At 38.5% G+C, this 20823-nt stretch overlaps 2 protein-coding genes across 7 annotated transcripts in view; one reads left to right on the forward strand and one right to left on the reverse strand.

Annotated features, from left to right (window-relative positions):
• Nucleotides 1-4: 4 nt before the first annotated feature.
• Nucleotides 5-2866, reverse strand: dusp28 (dual specificity phosphatase 28). Its single transcript, XM_079819127.1, has 3 exons — nucleotides 2730-2866; nucleotides 1948-2525; nucleotides 5-1599 (listed from the first exon to the last, which is right to left on the reverse strand). The coding sequence occupies exons 2-3, from the start codon at nucleotides 2290-2292 to the stop codon at nucleotides 1474-1476; spliced, it is 471 nt and encodes a 156-aa protein (XP_079675253.1). The 5' UTR covers nucleotides 2293-2525; nucleotides 2730-2866; the 3' UTR covers nucleotides 5-1473.
• Nucleotides 2867-4094: 1228 nt separating this feature from the next.
• Nucleotides 4095-20823, forward strand: part of wdr33 (WD repeat domain 33) — a 50772-nt gene continuing 34043 nt past the window's right edge. For 3 of the 6 annotated variants that reach the window (XM_079820028.1, XM_079820030.1, XM_079820032.1), the window contains exons 1-8: nucleotides 4115-4322; nucleotides 8466-8688; nucleotides 8785-8853; nucleotides 8937-9041; nucleotides 9166-9261; nucleotides 9383-9534; nucleotides 11528-11625; nucleotides 14495-14621. In XM_079820028.1, the coding sequence (XP_079676154.1) occupies nucleotides 8485-8688; nucleotides 8785-8853; nucleotides 8937-9041; nucleotides 9166-9261; nucleotides 9383-9534; nucleotides 11528-11625; nucleotides 14495-14621 (851 nt within the window). In that variant the 5' untranslated portion in view covers nucleotides 4115-4322; nucleotides 8466-8484. Of the gene's footprint in view, nucleotides 4615-8465; nucleotides 8689-8784; nucleotides 8854-8936; nucleotides 9042-9165; nucleotides 9262-9382; nucleotides 9535-11527; nucleotides 11626-14494; nucleotides 14622-20823 lie in introns of all 6 variants that reach the window. The other 3 variants (XM_079820029.1, XM_079820031.1, XR_013816764.1) reach the window with 2 other exon arrangements.

Below are 20823 nucleotides of genomic sequence, written 5' to 3' on the forward strand. Positions count from 1 at the left end.
TGTTGCACATTTTGTGTTTTGATTCCTTTATTGGGTTACACAAAAAGTAATAATATATATACGAGAGTGATTACTATATAGTCTTCTTTATACACACAATATATTGTGTAATTTTAAAGGATTACCAATAGGAATTTATAATTAGTTTTTAACGCATCAGCAGAATACAGCAACAATAACCCCAGAAAACAAAGTGGACTGGAGACATTCCTGAGAATGGACAATTACACATACTAAGGGGCCGTTTACACGACAGTTTTAAACTAAAAACGGAAAACTTTTTATGCGTCTTGGCCGTTTATTTACACAACAATGGCATTTTGGGGGCCTGAAAATGCAAACTTTTGAAAACGGGTTTCAAAGTGCAAGTTTTTGAAAACATTACCATTATCATCTAAGTGTAAACTACAAAAACATGAATTTTTGAGAATGGTGACGTCATGGGCATGTGTATTACATGTTCAGTCTATAGTGTTTCTTTACAAAGTGGCATTGCCAACTACTGGCCTGGCATGAACAATACAGCGTTTCAGTTGTTTTCACCAATCATTTTAACAATGTTGTCACCTATACGCAAAACTTTTCAAAAACGCGAAGGAATTTTTTTTCCGTTTTTAGTTGTGTAACATAATTCCTATTCAAAACAAAATCATAGCAGGTAAAGGGATATTGCATAGAAAAAGGAAGCTGAAAATAAAGACAAACAAAATGAACAGAATTTTTAAATTAACAGACCGCTAAGTCCCTGAGGGCTGAGGTGGAAGAACTACTTTCGTTTTTTGGTTGTGTTAGTCTGAAAAGCACACACAATTATATATGGTAAAAACATTATTTAAGTATTTCTCTTTACTTATCTATGCAAAATAAATTAAATCCTAGAGAACAGTTAGCAGGATAATGTACAATTGTGGCATTTCTAGCAATTTGGAGGTTTTCTATAGGTTTGTTAAAGGGACATTGCAGAAAAAACTAGTTTAACAGGAAAAGGCCTTCAAAAGAGCTTTAGTAACCTAAAATTACTTTGTTCAAACAATCAATCTGTTGGCCCAAATGTAGGGTGGTACATATGATGATTATATTTCTTCATATATGATGATTATATTTCTTATATATTCTATAATTTATAAACATCTCTATCTCCATATCTCCAAGTAAAAACATAATTAAGACAATATGGCTAGAGCATCATTTACAGGCAATAAGCTGATGGCCTACTCATACTGCAATGCAAGGGATATGAACCTGAGGATACTAATTTAATTTAAAAATATATTACTTTTAAAATAAAAAATGCAAATAATTTTTCAAAACCTGAGCATAATTTAAGGCACATATCCTTATTTAAAGATATTCATAATTAGCAGCAAGCATGAACAGTGAAGTGTCTAAGGCCTTGGCTATTATCAAGCATGATATTAATTAGGTCTAGCTCTAAAGCTTGAGAATGTCATGTCAGAAAATGTTGGTATAAAATTAAAGAGGTGAAGGGTTGGATCTGCGGCTGGCTGACCTCCTGATCTTCAGCTCCTGTTCATATCGCTCCAGCTGAGTCCAAAATCCTGGGTTAGGCTCAACAACTGATCGGGCATGCTTTACTGCCTGACAGAACAAATAAGAATCACAGAAGAGCTAAACAACACTATATTGTGACAAAAAAATTCAGAATTGTTGTGGTTTTCCCATTATCAATTAGGCTAACAATGATTATGATGTGAGTGATTAATATTTTTGAGGTTCTGTGGCTGGCTGCCTTTGTTTTGTTGGTGCAAATTATACTTTTATATAATATAAACCAATAAAATATCAATAACAATCAATCAACATGGATAAATCAAGGATTGAATACCTATTTTATATACCATAAGAAACATAAACTACCGGTACACACATTTCCTTACTAGAACTGTTTGATATCAGAATTAAATCGGACATAAACACTCTCCATACCTGGAAGGCATCGGTTAGGGTGAGACCCTGGTGCTTCATTAAATAGGCCACACAGACAGTAGCTGAACGACTGTGTCCATTCTTACAGTACACCACGGTGCGGCCTCCCCTTTCTGCCTCGCTTGCTATGGCATCAGCACAGCGATCAAAATACTTGTACAGGTCTTCATTAGGGTCATCATAGACAGGCACACGCAAAGTGCTGACCCGCATTGAGGGAAAGGGTTGCTGCTTTGACACATTGATACAGAAAGTGACCGCCTCCATCTGGATGAGCTCATTGTTACAGGCTGACCTGGCATTACTGATTAGCAGACAGTCTGTAACTGTGCTCAACTGCAGCATTTCTCACTATCTGCCTATATGTGACACTATGTTTGTGTATGTATCTTAACTATCATAATCAAATATCCACTGAGCCTCTCATGTTTTATATATTAAGTGTGTAAAGACTGGTGTTATTATAACAGAGATAGTCTAGTCAGATACTAAAGCATTATATATAGCTACTGCATCAGCAACAAGGAGAAGGGTCAGATGTTTCACCCTTATGTCATTACACTGACAAGTCTCGTGAGCTGTTGATGAAAACAGAGAGGAGAGAACAATATCGGTTAAGAACAAATGCACATGCAAAGGTAAAATAATACATGGAATAACCATTTAATAAGTTAAATGTACAGTAGACATTCAAAATGTTAACTGAGCATGCTCAGCCTTTCACCCTCATTCAGAACACGACATAAACATTAAAATCAGATTAAGAAATCATTTTGACCTACAGAATGAGCGCAGGGATGATCCTCGAAGCGGATGTGTCAAAGACTCGTCATCCTCGCCATCACAAAAGTCCCTATGGCAGGGAAAACGAAACGTGCAGTGGACGCACATGCGGCTAACTGACCCCGCCCATTTAACTGTAAATCGTTGCTGTCCCCTCCCCCAGGGACCAGTGGGACCATTAAAAATTAAAAATAGCTGCCACTTGAAGCTTGAACTCTAATCTTGAGATCCAGTTGAGCACCCCCCATAATAAATAATAATACAATTTAAATAAAATAAAATAAAAATATCCGTGGTTGTAGCTCAGATTTGTTGGTAATAGTGTAGGCTACTGAGATAAGAAATACAATTAATAAAGGGCGCTTCTTCTGTTTGTTTATAGCAATATTGCGCCACCTAATGGACTAAGCATTCTGAATTTAAAGGAATACTTTTCATTCATTGTCTTGTAAATCCGTCTCATTGTTCCTTTTATTTTATTTTATTTTTAACTGAAGAACTGCGTGAGCAGATGATGAAAGAATACTTTTGGGTTAACTAACCCAAATAAACAATCAGAGAAGTAACTAAATAAATAAGCAATAACAGTAGTAAAAATAGAAGTATTATGTTTGCCGTAGTGTATACGTAAACATAATGTATTACTCTCCACCGTGTTTCACTGACGGATAAATACAATTTTATTTAATGCTTTATTTATACATTCAAAATTTCTAAGTAAAATTCAAAGTATCTTGAAATGAATGATTTAACAGGGTAGATATGCAAACTTTTAAAATGTATTTTTTTTGTTTAATTATTAAAGGGGGTTAACCAATTAATATTATCAATAATAGAGTTCCAAAAAAAATTCCTTGACCCGGTGAAACATATATTTCACTTTTTATTAATGCAAAAAGATACAGAGATGATATGTTTATAATACAGTTTGTAATACAGTACACAAAATGTATCAATAATATGTTCATTGTCATACGAATATAAAGGCTAGAAAGAATTAGTTAAGGTAAAAAAAGAAGAAGAAAAAAGTGAAGATAGAAAAAAAAGAACATGAGGGTAAGATATTTATACATCACTTAGGTTATACAGATTAAAGTCATTACAAATTGATGTCGTTTTACTTGCTTTCTTATTTACAGAGGACGAAATAGTGTTAAGATATGTTAAATTCTTTCAAAAAGACACGGAAAATTCGTTTGTTGTTGGTGAATTTACATTTGTGGATATAAAATTTACAAAGAAAATACATTAAATTTATAACAAAGTAAGCATTGCTTTTAACCATAGACCGTAAAAAAATAGCTTTTAACCGGTGAAACATATTTCGGGGTAAATAAACGCTCCCGTGACGCAGTTCTCCCGCCGATACGTCTGACGTCATGACGTCGTTTCGGAGTTCAAAGCAGCAACGAAATGAGAGGAAGCCTCGAGATGGAGGCAAGGGGGGTAATTTAATGCAAAAATAGCAAATTGACGCGAAATTTGGAGACAGTTGACATTTAATTTTCAGTAAGAGACTACAACAGTCTCTACAAGGAAGAGCCGTGTGTTAAATTTATATATATAGACTCAGTCAGCACTGGATATTTTGGGTGAGTTTCTCAAGTATTGACCGGGCGCCATTTAAACACGCTGTGCGGGAGACCGTAAATAAATAACCGCTCTCACATCCAGCACGTAATTACCTGCTTCCGTGGACAGATTCTGCTCTCAAATAAACGCTTATTTTTATAAGGAGATTCTATTCTCATTCTGGTAGGCGGTGGAAATGTGCCCTGTTTGGGAAGGCCTGTGGTAGCGTCAGGTATTGTGTGTTAGCTGGCTAACGGCTAACAGACCTCGAACTGAAGAGAGACATATACGACCTCGAGCAAGAGAATACAGGTATAATTTATGCACCGACCGCCTATTCACGTTTTGTTTTAGTATCTGTATTTAAGAGATAAATGTCTTTAATACTTGACTCATATTTGTTGGTTTAACGTAAATATGTTTGTAATTGAGCTCTGCGCGGTTAACGTTACATCAGTGCGGGATGTAACGCCACCTAAAGAAAATGCATGAAACTAACTCTAAAAATATTTGACTGATATTCAAAAACCCGTCAATGTTACCCAATTAACTGAAGATTGATAACATGTCGACTCGGAGTATATTTGCGAAAACGCCTTTGGATGGACAATATGTTTGCCATCAACAACTCTAAAAATCTTCAACTCAGTTGCATTTCTAAAGTTTACTGTTAAAAAGTAGTTGAGGGATATATATATATATATATATATATATATATATACATACATACATACATACATACATACATACATACATATTATATCTATATGTACTGACCGGTTATCAAAATGCAGGTTTAGTCACACAGATGGTGTTCTCACTTTCATCCTTTTAAAGTAACGTAATTTTTTTTTCATTAACGTTTCTGTGTTAAACGGGGGACTGATTTCTACTTTGCAGAATAACTGGGTTCTGATAGAATTTGTAGTGCCTTTTTATATGTATAATCCATTGGATGATGCACAGTGTGCTGTGTGAACTTTTTTGGTCTCAGTGATGGTGAAATAAATTTATGATTTTCACAAATTAATCATTTGCACAGACTTTAAAGGGATATTTCACCCAATAATGAAAATTCCTTCATTTACTCACCCTCAAGTTGTTCCAAACCTGTATGAGTTTCTTTGTTCTGCTGAACAGTGTTGGGGGTAACGCATTACAAGTAACTTGAGTTACGTAATAATATTATTTTTTTCAAGTATCTAGTAATGTAATGCATTACTTTTCAAATTTACAACAAAATATCGGAGTTACTTTTTCAAAAAAGTAACGCAAATTACTTTCACATTAATTTGTCTGACAGCTCTCCTGCCCCCATGTTGAGAAAAATAAGTGCAGAGGCGTTGTGTGTAAACATGATGGTTATTTTTGTTCCAGACTAAATGTGAGCATTTATTTATCTCACCAAATATTCTGTACTCCTCAAAATGAATAAAATCAGTCAAATGCAAAATCAGAGTACTACGCAAACCTCCAATAATTAAATGTTAAATAAAACAACTATTTTTATGCATGATCTACCTTTTATATTTAATTTACCAATGTCTTGCTGCTGACCTTTGATAATGAAAATTACTCGATTTTTGTTTTTCTCCTGCATCCTATTCAACCATTATCCAGAATGGCTGCACAGCAGAGCTGCGCCCTCTACTGTTCATGCGTGAATTTGCATTTTTACCTCAGCCTGGGGCTTATTTAAATTTTGGTATGAAGAGGTCTTTACAAAAATGTATCTTTTTTGTTATAAAAAAAAACAAAAACAAGCCCAGCCCAGGTGAGATAAAGTAACGCAAAAGTAATGTAGCGCATTACTTTTCTTAAAGTAACTAAGTAACTCAATTAGTTACTTTTTAACGGAGTAATGCAATATTGTAATGCATTACATTTCAAAGTAACTTTCCCCAACACTGCTGCTGAACACAAAATATGATAATTAGAAGAATGTTTGTAACCAAGCAGAGAGAGCAACCATTGACTACCATTAGTATTTTTTCCCTACTATGGTAGTCAATGGTTTCTCTATCTGCTGCTTGGTTACAAACATTCTTCTAAATATCATTTGTGTTCAGCAGAACAAGGAAACTCATACAGGTTTGGAACAACTTGAGGGTGAGTAAATGAAGACAGAATTTTCATTTTTGGGTGAACTATCCCTTTCAGGGTTTAGAGTACTCCAGGACAGTGCTTCGCAAATGTTTTTGGTTCAGGATGCAGATTTACATTTGACATCAAGTGGTAACTACACACTTTGAAAGGTGTTTATTTTTTATAAATGTACCTTAATGTACTTTCTGTGGTAACTGCAACCAGCCTCTTAATTTCTCTAGAATCTGCCAAATGACAGATGAATTTGTCCAAAACAGATTTTTTTTGTGGGGTTGTGACCCACCAGTTGAGAATCACTGCTCCATTGGGGATGAGGGTCAACCGGTACTGACAAAGAAAGGGTAGCCATCCTGTCCATGACACAAAATGATATAAAAGTTAAATGCACTTTATCCTTTAATATTTGCTTCTATTCTCGTGTGTGTGTGTGTGTGTGTGTGTGTGTGTGTGTGTGAGGAGCCTGTTCCTAGACATCAGCAGTGTTATTCATTTAACGCAGTCCAGTACTCGAACCTTACAGTAGCTGATTGACCCCAGTCCGCTCTGATGGATCTAAACGGGTTACCAGAGTTGTATTTGTATTGAGAAAAGTAATCCATTTATCTTTTGTATTGTAAGAGTGAGTTACATCAAGAAACTGACCTAATTTACAAATGTGGTATTAGGAACTCAAAACAAACAGTTACAGAATACAATGTATATCTGCATTTTAGGAGTTAGTTTTAAGAATAATTACTCACCAATATTAGTACACAGCTTATTACACACTATTTATTACATTATAATTACAACTGAAGCTTTTACTTAAAATCACTTGGAAATGTATCACATCTGGTGCTATTAGGAAAACTAAATATAACTAGTGAATTTCTTTTTTACAATGAAATATCCTTTCCGGGAGTCGAGCCTCATAGCTGTCCTTAATACCATACAACACTGAATTAAACCAGTCACTGATGTAATGCCAACTTTTTGTGTTCACTGTATGTATTTTTTTTATGATTAATTTGGGAAAGTCAGTGGACTAGGTGCTACTACTATTCAGACCTTTTCATTGATCATAATGGTTTTAATTGGAGGATGTTTTTAATATATGAAAGAATGTTAACAACTAATACTGTGATCTACCAGGATTTTTCTCTTTGTGCTGCTTTCTTAGGACACATTTAAAAGTTGTAAAGGGTAAATGTCTGTTTTCCTCTTTGTTTCAAGTTATGCATTCCTAAAACAAAACCAAAACTGTTTTAAAAGCTGCCTTTTTTATTAATGGTTCAGTTCACTTTTAGATTCAGTGTGTTTCCAGATACTCAACACCAACAAACATTATTTCTCTGACATGTATAATTCGTCACTGTGGTTCTATCTGACATTTTTGTCAAAATTGTCTTATTCTTATTCTGTGACAACTTATTTACATTTAAGTGATGTGTGCACATTTCGGGATTTATTTAGAAAACAACAAAAAGGTTCTATCTACAGAGTCGAATGGAATGCAAAAACTTTGAAGCTCAATATCTCAAAACTGCTCAGAATGCAAATAGAACCTTATAATTCCAAGGTGGCAAATTATCCTGCCCTGGAAAAGGTTTCTAAATTCAACTTGGGGTTGCTTTGATATCACTTGCGTATGGAGCAACCTTTTTTATGGAAACCAGTTTATAAATATGATAACGAATTTCTTTTGATTATTAGTTTTAACCCTATTTTGTGTACTCTTTTCCATCTTCACTTAATTACTTTAGTTTATTTTTGCTGAGTACTTCACATCATTAACTTTTTGTAATGTTTGCAGTGTCTATTTTTTGTGGTTGCTTAAGTTATGACATGCAGTTCACAGTTTTCTTGCGCTGTAGAACAAGACGCGTTTCCTATTTACCAGTCGATGGTATTATAGCACAGATGTAGTTTTTAATGTATTTTCTGCCTCTATGTATGTTACATTTTCCATTGACCTGTGCAATTGGTTAAGTTTTATTCATTTAAAGTGAGCCAATGTAATAAACCTTAAACTCCTTCTAGTAAAAAACTAGTAAATTTCCTTCCCTTCACATCTTCAGGTGTCACAAAACTGTCAAGATGGCGACAGATATCGGCTCACCTCCCCGGTTCTTCCATATGCCTCGCTTCCAGCACCAGGCACCCCGTCAGCTGTTCTACAAGAGGCCTGACTTTGCCCAGCAGCAAGCCATGCAGCAGCTCACTTTTGATGGCAAGCGCATGAGGAAAGCTGTCAACCGCAAGACCATTGATTATAATCCATCGGTCATAAGATATCTTGAGGTATAATCTTGACAAAAAAATTAACTACCAGAAAACAGATCCCCCCCCCCCCCCCCCCCCAGCAATCTTAATATTTGGCTAATTACTGTATTACAGAATCGTTTATGGCAGCGTGATCATCGAGATTTCCGTGCTATTCAGCCAGATGCGGGCTGCTACAATGATGTGAGTATGTTTTACTACTACTATGGTTGGTTCTTGTTTTTCCTTCAAGTTCGAATGTCTAATAAAAATTACTTTTCTTGCAGCTCGTTCCTCCAGTTGGTATGCTTAGTAACCCTATGAATGCTGTTACGACAAAGTTTGTCAGAACCTCCACCAACAAAGTCAAATGCCCGGTGTTTGTTGTGCGGGTAAGTGTTAGTGTTGTTTTAAGAAGTATCTTATTCTAGTTTGATGCTTGCTATATAACCCACTTACAACCAAGTCTTTTGGTGGTTCTAAATCTTTCCGTATCCTTTTCTTCCCTTCTTATAGTGGACTCCTGAAGGCAGGCGACTTGTAACTGGTGCCTCCAGCGGCGAGTTCACTTTATGGAATGGGCTCACGTTTAACTTTGAGACAATTCTGCAGGTAACCAGAGACCATGTTTTCGATTTGTGGCACACCACCTTGATTCTAATGAGTCCCTTGAGCCTAATAAGCTTGGTAAAAGGCCCATGTTTATTTATCAAATTTTCTTCTCTTCTCATAGGCTCATGATAGCCCTGTCAGGGCAATGACCTGGTCTCACAATGACATGTGGATGTTGACTGCCGACCATGGAGGTTACGTGAAGTACTGGCAGTCCAACATGAATAACGTCAAGATGTTCCAGGCTCACAAGGAGGCGATTAGAGAGGCCAGGTCTATACACAATCTACCATTTTCTGTAGTTAATCCAAGCCTGTTACTGCCTCTGCAGTGGCAGGGCTCTGCCTGTAGGGGGCTCTCCTCAGTGCTGTCAGTTCGGATATGCTCTTCCCTGTGCTGCTCAATGTTCATGTCCTTTATTATTGACACGTGTGTGTTGTTGTTGCAACACTGCATTTATTTGTCACCTGTGGCTTATGAGTTATGTATCCTCATCTTTTATATACATAATTACTTTGTACAGAAAAGGTGTATTTTTCACACTTTTAAATAAAGTATTTCCAATTATTTATATTCTAAGGTGATGACACATGCAGTCTAGAATAAAATAAACACATCCGTTAAAAAGATCCTCAGGGACTAAAGTGTTTGTTGGAAGGGTTTATGGAGCCTCCACATTGGAGGTGCTGGACTCTTGTCCTTGCGCTGCTGTAATTGTAGGAAACCTACACAACTCTTCAGTTTCAGTTCACAATGGTTCCCGACTGGCCAGCAGAGTCTGTGCCACACTTTCAGTCAGTCCCTTAAACAAGTCTTTCCTAATAAAAAATACTGTCTCTAAATAAAGATTTTTAAGAATAACTCGGATATTCACTTCGATACAACTCTATGGGTTTAAATGCACATGGCAACATTTTCATTCCCAGTGAAATCCAGGTTTATGATTCACTGGCACTCCCTTTCATTCTGTTAACTCAGACAATGCAGAGCATGTAACGTTCTTTCTGATGCAATAAAATGCAATTTCACCTGCAATATTTTTTAAAAACAAAAAAGGAAGCCACTAATTTAAAGTCAGTATCATCAATTCTAACATGACATCATGACTTTGCGTAAACATACACGCCACTTTCTAAAGCCAAATGGCGTGTTATCTGTACGCATTTTGTGCTATCCGCTTGTATGTCTACGCCGTGTGATTCTGCGTGTAAGTGTACGCCGGAACGAACCATCATCTCCGCGTGTATGTCTACGCCGTGTGATTCCACGTGAATGTCTACGCCGAAACGAACCATTATGGGTGTGTGTGTGTGTGTGTGTGTGTCCACAATGTAAATGGATTTATAAACATACTAAATTATGTTTTTTTGAAAATGTAAAAATGCAGAATGTTTCTTGTGATGGGTAGGTTTAGGGGCAGTGTGTGTGTGTGTGTGTGTGTGTGTGTGATGGGTAGGTTTAGGGGTAGGGGGATAGAATGACACTGCGTTGATAAACACGCTAAAAAACGATTATGCGTCTTGATAGCACGCCAAAATGGCATACGAATTGGCGTGTCATACATACGCCATTTCATGAGATCAGTCTGTCAATTCATACAAATGGCTCATGGGTTGAAGTAAAACCATCTGAATAGAGGCTTTTGCTCACTTCAGTGGTTCATTTCTATTTTTTTAACATGCTTTTAAAAAATTGAGTGCATAGTAAGAACATTTGAGCACTGTGATTAACACTCGAACTTCATGGTGTTAGGTGGTGTGATACTTCTGCTTTATTTGTCTGTAGAAATAGTAAAGTAATAGTGTTTTGGGAGGTCAAAGAGTGAGTTGGTAAACTGAGGCAGGCTCAGTTTTGCCAAATGCTTGAACGAGCTTGTGTGCCCTCTGGAAGGAAGAGTGGTCATGATTTGTGTTTACTGATCAAACTAAACAAGTAAATACCTTTTTATATATGCTCATTCTTATTTCTGATGTTGTACTGCAGGGCTCAGAATACAGGGAAATGTGTGGCCAGTTTTAACTATTGCAATCCTTTTAGCTTGCGTGCTGTCTATGAGCAGCCCACATAGTTTTAGCATCTGATTTTTTTAGTAGAGTAGAGATGCATTAAAGCGAGTATGATAGGACTGTTCTGGTGAGTGAACTGTTTGCTAAGGAGATGGATGGTTCCTTATCAGATCAACTCAATGGGCCCTGTAAGATGTCCACCCCACAGAGAACTGCTATGTTATCCTTCATTGTTCATTCTCTCCCTGCTGTGTCTTCAGTTTCTCTCCTACGGATAATAAATTTGCCACTTGCTCTGATGATGGAACTGTACGCATCTGGGACTTTCTGCGCTGTCATGAGGAAAGAATTCTGAGAGGTATGTTATATTAGATGTGGAGAGATTCACAAACGCTTTCCTTTGAACAAAATTACACTGTCATCTGTGTTCACAAACAAAAGTCTTTGCATTGTCTTTCACACAAATCTGCACACTTTATCATGGGCTGTCGGTATCAGTTTCATGTTCTTGCATTGTTTTTGGCAGTTTTTATGGGTCTGCAATTTAAATAAATATATTTATTAGATTATAACTAATTTTACTGATAAATCCTTTTTTATAATATCTATTAATGCTAAAGACAGTTTTCTCTATGTTAATAGTGTACTACCTTTTTTTAGGAATCATTCTATTGTCTTGTTGAAATTTAATGCACATGCAGATGGGAAAAGGGTTTTGCTTTCTGTGTATGAGCATTTTATTGCGTGTTAATTTTATTGTTCCTTCCAATATATGTATGCATATACGTTTCTGCAAACTATTGCATCTAATAACCCTGTGTTTTGTGTATTATAGTCTTGTGCACTAAACATTAATAATGTAGTGCCCTTTGCAAACAATCAAAAACAACCATTTTGAAGTAGAAAGGTTTAGATATCTTTTCCAAAATTCTCATAATTTTTTCAAACAATGCCATCAAATCTAGTGATTTATCTTCAAAATATAACCCCTTTTTCTATGACTAAAGGTTCTTATAGTTTAACAGAATTAGCATTAAACCATCTCTCATCATATATTGGTATTGAAAGTTACACTGTAGTACAGAATAAAACGTAAACTTATTGAGTTAAGTTATCATAAAGCCTTTCTAAACCATCACTTGCCTGAATCACTCGTTACAGTGTACTTTGTTTCAGTACTTTAAGAAAAATTGCTGCTCACTTCTGCTGACTTTTATTTTAAAAAGAGTTGTTCCTTGTGACATCATTTGAAATATTTGTGTTTAATACAATGTAGTGAAGATAAGGTATTTATCTCTTTCAATACCGACAACATATGTATGCGAGACATGTATAACCTGTTACCATTTTGAAAAAAATAATCCACCTTAAATGCATCTTCACATGATGATGGGCTTCTTATTTGAAAAGTAATACAACTGTAAAGAACATATAATACCGTAAACTACTTTAAATAAAAAAAAGCCATTAGTTGACAAATTATGACTATTGTGGGACTTGTGGCTTTTAGTTTATTATTATTATTATTTTTTATTTTTTTATATTCAGTTCAATAACAGTGCCAGTCCTCTTCATCTCAAATGTTATCTCAGACTTGATGTTTATTTTTATGAGGTGTGTGTGGTTCTGGTAAACCCTATGTTATTGGGGACAAAATGTCCCCACAAAGATGGCAATATCCAAAATCCTTGTCCTTTTGGGGAAACTTTTTGGCCCCATGAGGAAAACCGTTAATAAATCAAACAAGTGATGTTTTTTGAAAATGTAGAAAAGTTTTCTGTGATGGTTAGGGGACAGAATATACAATTTGTACAGTATAAAAATCATTATGTCTATGGAAAGTCCCCATAAAGAATAAAAACCCAACTCGTGCGTATGAGAGAGAAATTCAAATAATTAATGTGTGACTGGGTATGGAAGCTTTGTGATAAAATAAAACATTTTAAAAAGCTTGTGCTTAATGTTAGCTTCCCAATTTTTTTGCTTTTTGAAATGCTTTAGTAACAGACGTACAGAAAGCAAACTTTGCTGTTTTGCTTTGTTGATTCAGGGTTATTGGCTGTAGGTTTAAAAATTGTAACCTTCTAACCTGTAACAACTTTTGAGAGGTCAAATATTTAAACTTCTTAAGATGAATATACTCTTTTATGTTAGTTTTCTTGAAGGTAGTTTAAAAATAAGCATCTATGTGAACTTAATTGGTGTACCTGTTAAGCCAGTGACAAAGTGCCCTGAAATTTAACAGCAAGTAAATAGATATAATTTTAACCCAATATATGACCTACTGGATCTCCTTATAGTTGAAAAAATTATTATTATTTTGACAGAAGGCACAATTCTTTCAATTTAGCAGTAAAAATGTTTAGACTTAAGACTGTAATCAAATAAACAAAGAATTGCATGAAAAATGTGAATAGCATAGGTTCCATACATTGTAAGACCTTTCACATTATATGAAATGTGTATTAACGTTTTTTTCATTTTCAAATGCTACATGTCTTTAAGCTATGGCACTGCCCCTTTTACAGTGTACAATTACAATCCGTTGGCCTGATTTGTATCATCAATAGAAATAGAACACATGTTTTTTATATATATATTATTATTATTATTATTATTATTATTTAAGTAGATCTCACTGATTTGCTTAAAAACAGATGTTCAAAAACATTCATCTGTCAACTAAAATTACAGCTATTAAGGATTCAAGCAGCTTTACCCAAACATTAATTTAAATTAATAAACAAGCTCATGCTAACTTATTTATTCTGAGCAATGTTTTTGTGACAATCAAATGATGTGCCCTTTTAAAATAATAGTCAAAGTGTCCCATTTATCAATATGAATTTTATAAGATTTATTAGTTTGCTAATTCAGTAACAATGTGACTTTAGTAATGGAGTGTAATCCAGTAAAATGTGTTTTGTTCTGGCTGATTTGCTTATTATAGAGTTGTAATAAGATATTATGGCATGTGATGCATATAACATAATGCTTAATTTATGATCAAAAGATCATACTGTTGCATGGTCCTAAAGAAAAGCCATTTCATGGCAATGTATACATGCTATATAGAGAAATGACAATAAAAACACACTTGACTTGAAAAGTAATAAAAGTGTTACTCTTGAGTAACTTTTTTTTTTTTGAAGAAAAATATGTGCAAATACACAATATGTTTCCCTTTTTGTGTCACAAACTCATTCAAAACCTACATGTGTTTCCAGGACATGGAGCAGACGTGAAGTGTGTTGATTGGCATCCCACAAAGGGCTTGGTGGTGTCCGGCAGCAAAGACAGCCAGCAACCTATCAAATTTTGGGACCCAAAGACTGGACAAAGTTTAGCAACACTGTAAGTTAGTTTGGTAACAGAAGTCAATCTTTGTCAGGATTTCCAGGTGTCAAAATAATAGACTTTATTGTTTCAAGTAACAAAGCAGAACATCTAACAATTTCACTCAAAACTCATTCTTATACAGTCTCTTCCAACCTGTTTAGACTTTGCTTAACAAATGGTCATTCATTGGTTTATCTTTAAATAAAAATAACAGGTGCACATCCTAATTTTTCTTGCATGAACCCTCCTACACTTACACATCTAAACAAAAGCATCTCCTTATCTTTGCATCAGACTGGGCTGCTCGATAATGGCAAAAAAAAAATCATAATGACGATTATTTTTGGTCAATATTTAAATCACAATTATTTAACATGATTATTGGTGGGTTTACGATTATTTCACAGTATGAGTCATTTTAAATACTATACATATTGAAATTCAGTCAAGATCAGTGAGTGATTTTCCTTTGTCATTTGTTGTTTATAATTAATAACAGACTGCTGCAGGTTTATTAGGCTGCTGTCACTTTAAGAGCTAATGCCCAGATCCAATATACTGTTAACACGCGCGTTTTCTTTCTCAACTGTGTACGTTTACTTAAGACAGTGTTTACGTGAATATTCTCCAAAAAGGCATTTTGACGTACGCAACTTTTTTTTGCTAAAGGGTTCAAGTAGTCAAGTCGCCTTTATTTATATAGCGCTTTTTACAATGCAGATTGTTTCAAAGCAGCTTCACAGTGTTAACAGGAAAATAATGCAACAGAATTTGATTCGGCTGTACAGCCGCTCTGGGGTAAACAGTGATGTCATCGAGCTCAGTTCAGTTATCATATATAATGTCAATACCGGCAGATCAGTAATATAGTTGAATATTTAGTGTCCCTAACTAAAAAAGCCAAAGGCGACGGTGGCAAGGAACCCAAACTCCATCAGATGACAAAATGGTAAAAAAAACCTTGGGAGAAACCAGGCTCAGCCGGGGGGCCAGTTCTCCTCTGGCCAACAAACAAACAGTGCATGATTATGATTCAGGCAAACATTACAAGTCAGAAGTCAGATTAGATCGAAACATTCAGAATATTTATCCAGTTCCATCTGATTGAATCTAATCTAATCTAATCTAAGTTGAAGATCAGAGTCATCACGCAGGAGATGGGTTTGTTGAGGATCAGTGCCACTGGATTTCGTGTTGATGAGGCCTTCACAGGGTAGAGTCTACTTGACACGGTCTCTGCTGACACTTCAGAGCTGTGTTGGTCATGTCTAGGCACAGGTCCACCATCTGATATGGATCCGGCCCGGATCCGGCTGACTACAGTAAACCTCGGGATAAACAGAGAGACTAATATTAACGTATATGCCATTCTTTTTGTGATGTAACGAGTACATTTACATTTATGCATTTAGCTGACGCTTTTATCCAAAGCGACTTACAACTGGGGAGTACAGGAAGTGATCTGTCATGAAGAGTCGGATAATTGCAAAAAGTGCCTGAAATACTAAGTCTGTGTACTTTGCTCAGTGTAGCGTAGAGTAGGGAGGGAAAAAGGGAAGACAGGAAAATAAATATTTTTTTTTATGAGGTTAAGTGCTCAAGGAAGAGATGAGTTTTTAGTTGTCTTTTGAATGTTGTCAGTGATTCTGCGTTTCGGATGGCGATGGGAAGATAGTTCCACCAGCCGGGAATAAACAGTATTCTGAATAAACAGTCCCAGTCACGTCGACTCTCTGTCTTCCACCTTTGTAACACATGTAATGTACCTTTACAGCCGTCGAGATGAACGAATCGTCAAAGTGTGGATTATAGCATTATTTTATGATGTATTCCTATCACATGAAAAGCTGCAGTGATGAGCATTGAGTACACAGGCAGTCTGTTGATCGTGTGAATGCAGTGATCTCCTCATTGCAACGCGTTTTCTCTCACAAAATGCTTTCACCACAACTAACAGCAAACACGACATGGTCATGAATACAGTAAGAGCTTTGTGCAGCATAAGCGTCATTCATTATAATGGCAGTTTGGGCAAGTGTGCAGATACACTCGCGACGTGTGATTGACAGCTCCGGACATTATAAAGAGAGTTCGTTGATCGCTTTCTGTAGTTTAATCACTTAAAAAATGGATTTGTTTCATGCTACTAACAGAAACAATCGTTTTAGTCACTGGCTTGATTCACTGATGCATTACGCTTAGGGCATCAAGACGTTGATCATTAAAGGGGTGGTAAAACACATTATTTTGAAGGCTTGATTGTGTTTGTGGGGTGCTCTGTAACGTGTTCATGCTTCGTTTTTAAAAAAAATCATTATTTTTCATATATTTTACCTTTATTCTACACTGCTCTGTCCCTCCTTGTAAAAACGGTCTAATGGTTTCCGGGTTGTATGAAGCTTACCGCCTAGTGCACGTGTTTCGGAAACGTCACGCCCCTTACCTTTACCGGTAGTGTGTGCTTTGGTAGTATTAGAAACAATGGCGTCAATAAAACCATACCAATTTGAACCCGAATCAGACCCAGACAATTTTAGTGAAGATGATCGAGCAGAACCTGTTCAACCTGTTCAGTCCTCAAGAGTAAAGACTGCGGATACAAAGTGTCAAAGTGTCTGTGACAGGTTAGTTGTTGTTTTTGGGGTTCTTGTGCATCCGCTGCAGCAGCAGGCGAGTTATCAGAGCAGTTTTGGCATGCAGCCAGGCCATTGCCCAGTGCAGACTTGTGATTCTGTGCGTACCTTGCCTCCACATTGCGTCCCTGGAGGGCCATTAACCACGTGGCTATCCGTGAATTAGTGATAACGCCATCTCGGATGCGTTGGCTGTTGAGGAATATTACGGGCTGGTGGCAAGTCTCAATGAAGTCTCTTTTTGTGCCCCAATGTAGTTGGAGAATCGCTGAATGGCCCACACCGTGCAGAACAGAGCTTTTTCACAGTCTGAGAACTTGCACTCTGGTGGGAGAAGCGTCTTGCTGGCATATGCGACCACCTTCTTGTCTTGGGCATGTCGTTGATATAGGCCAGCACTGAGACATTGGTCGGCAAACCCGACTTCCAGGTAGAATTCCTTCTGTGGATCGGGGTAAGCAAGGCATGGAGCTGTGCATAAATGTCTTTTTAGTGCCGTCATGGCGTATTCTTGAGCGTCTGACCAGACAAAAGGGCAGTCTTTCTTCAGCAGGGCTGTTAGAGGTCTGGCAATGTCTGAGTAGTTTTCAATGAACTGCCGGGAATAATTGCATACCCCTAGAAAACTGCGCAGGTCAGAGACGTTAGTAGGAGGCTTGATGTTTTGAATGGCATGAATACAGTTTGACTGAGGTTCAATGCCTTGGGATCCGATTAGCAGGCCCACGTAGTTGACCTTGGTCCGGCACCACTGTCCTTTGTGGAGGGCGATCTTGGCACTGGCTGCAGATAGTTGGTTCAAAACATAGTCTCTTTCTTTCAGGTGGTCGGCCACCGTTGTGCTCTCCATGAGAACGTCGTCTACATAGATCAGGTTGGTCTTGAGAGGTGTAGCAGGTTCATCAGTCTCACCGACAGGCTGGTGGGAGACTGTGTATACTGCGAGGTGACTGTCCTCAGTCAGCTCCGTTCGGCACACCTGGTCTTTGGTCATCGGTATGACAGACGTGATGGCAAGGTATTTGAAGGGTGCAGTGAACAGCGTGTTATCTGTACTCCCTTCGGGTATCAGTGCAGGTGGAATGGGCCCAATGATGGGTAATACAAGTCATGAAAGTCATGGCTCACTAGCCATCCCAGCCGGTAGGCCTTGGGAATGTTGATGTCAGTTGTTGAAGAGGATGTAGACTACACGAGATGACACTTCAGTGAGGGGTGTGGCTTCAAGTGTGAGTCCGAGTTCCACATTCAGGTGAGGGTTGGAAGAAACCCAGCGTGTGGTTTAAGGTTTGGCCACATCGCATGTTGAGCCGAACAGCGACCCCTTTGGTGTATGCTGGTATCACCGTTTACTGTTCATTGATTAGGGTGCAGACCTCCGGGATGGTCTGTCCTGACATGAGGTTGTCATGACTGATGGAAACGTGTGGCTGTAAAGTCAGTGGGGTTTCAAGTCGACCTTGCCTGAGGTCCACAGCAGTGATTAGTCCCGGGTCTGATTCTGGATCAGAGTGTTCATGAATTAAAGCTTGTCGTAGCTGCCAGTAGTCTGCTTTGACAGTCTCTGGTTGACGGTCTAGAAAGCTGCGTACGTCCCGGTTAGACGTGATTCTGAGTAGGTACAATCTGTCCCAAGTGTTCGCAGGTGAAAGTCTATGTCTTGCAAGTAGGCGTCAACGTCGTCTCCTCCTGCAGGGTCTGGGCTATTTCTGGCCAGCTTGTAAAGGTCTTTATGAGCTACGTGGCTGCTGACCCTGACTTCCTGGAAGGGATTCCCTTCCTCCGCCGTTGGCGGGGATTCGTGGAGGCTAGCGGGTGACAGTCTTAACAGTGGGCTGTCACCCCCCTTTCTAGCTCTTGGTTCTTGGCTAAAAGGTGCGGACCAGCTGGTTGGGGGAAATTCTGTGTGGTGCGTTTCCCCTTCCCGGTCACTTTGCAGGAATATTTCAGTTCTTTGTGAACAAGGTCAAGTTCATCTTTGAGCTCATGTCTTTGCTGGACAAGCTCATTGATCTTGCGCTCGGGCAGCTTGCAGGTGTTTTTCGGAGGCTTTGGCTTTAGCAGAATTGTCTTTGAGTGCAGTGTTGGCTCTCTCTATGAGAGCCTCGCCTCGCCGGAGCTGTTCGTTGAGTTCTTCCCTGGTGTCTTTCTCTGACTGCTCGCTGCGGTCTGTGTCCAGACGCAGATTTTCTAGGGTCTTTCGAAGTCTTTCTACTTCTTTCTCTCGTTCTGTGTCCGTTTCACCCTCTTTCTCGGTCTCTAGAAGTAGCTGATCTAGATGACGCTGGGTGAGGGCCTGGTTTCTCCGGGCCTTCTCGGCTTGGAGCTTTAACGCTGTCGCTTCCTGTTCCAGGTCGGTGTAGCTCTTTTCTCTTAGCCTTGCCTGGGCGACAAGGTTGTGGGTGAGGCTCCCGAGGATCTTGGCCAGTTCTTTGTGAGAGTAACTCTGCGCCGGGTCATGTGCCGTCAGCTTGTCTAGCTCTGTGTCCAGTTCCTCCTGGCTCAGCTGTTGCAGATCACTGGCGTCCTCAGAAGGAACAGTGCTCGTCATCGCTTCCAGCCATATCGCTAGGCGATCGCCAGGGACAGCGGGACTGGATGAACGGGACATACTGGTTCACTGTGGGCGAGAGAAACACAGCACACACACACAAAGAGGCCAATGCAAGTTTGTTCTAAGGTTAACAAGCTCTTGTACGGACTATTGACAGGCGGTAGCCCTGTGGGTCACCTGGTGACGCCGGCTGCTCGATGGTCACTCTATTACTTCGCTTTCCTTGGGGTCTCTTGGTGAACTGGGAGAAACAAGATTATGACAGTCCGGACAGTGAAGGTAGGAAAGAGCACAGTGAAAACAAACACCAAAATGAATTGGTCTGCAATAAAAAGGAAAATAAGCGCGAACGCTGGGAGTGTTAGAGAAACACTAAAGGGGCTAAGCCTGCTACCTTTCGTAAGAGTTTCTGATAGGGCCTACAGCATGTGTGGCTATCGGGTAGGAAACCTAGGAAGAGGGTGCGGCTTAGAGAGGAAAGGTGGGCCAAACGTTTAGGCTGTACTCGGGGGAGTATCTAATATTCGGCTTATAATGTGGGTTTTATCACATTTAGTTTATCCGGGGCGAATTGAGGTCGCTCAGGTGGAAAACCAGCGGTGCAGTCGGCCTTCCGGGCGTTCCCAAACACCCAACTGCCGTGTCCTCGGTCCTTCGTTACTCTGTATTGCGTTACGCCCACTCAAACAGTTTAGACTTTAAACACAACCTGACAACACCAACCCGTCAACTGCCAGCCAGCACAGCAAAATTGGCACGTTCCATAGAACCCTCTTTTTCAAGAGTGGTCCCCTATTAGACCATGGTTTAGGTACAGGTACCAGAAATTGCCTTGTGTGTGTCAGCTGAACTGGTTGACTGGCTTTGGAGTGTCAAATTGCTGATGTCGCCACTGCGGGCCGCAACGGCGGACAGAGGTAAAAGAAACCGAGATTCACACGCAGCCGATGCCGGTCACGTCGGTTGGACAACCTTGCTCGTGGAGACCACGTTGAGACGATTCTCAATTCACCACTGATGCTTGTGAGCC

Source organism: Gobio gobio (genome assembly GCF_949357685.1).
Source record: "Gobio gobio genome assembly, chromosome: 6".
In the NCBI taxonomy this organism is placed as follows: Eukaryota; Metazoa; Chordata; class Actinopteri; order Cypriniformes; family Gobionidae; genus Gobio; species Gobio gobio.

Excerpts from the sequence above, each read along its gene's own strand:
- dusp28 (XM_079819127.1), bottom strand. The coding sequence starts at position 2,292 with ATGCTGCAGTTGAGCACAGTTACAGACTGTCTGCTAATCAGTAATGCC. Across the intron at positions 1,600-1,947 it reads CCCTAACCGATGCCTTCCAG|GCAGTAAAGCATGCCCGATC; the intron begins GTATGGAGAGTG and ends TTGTTCTGTCAG.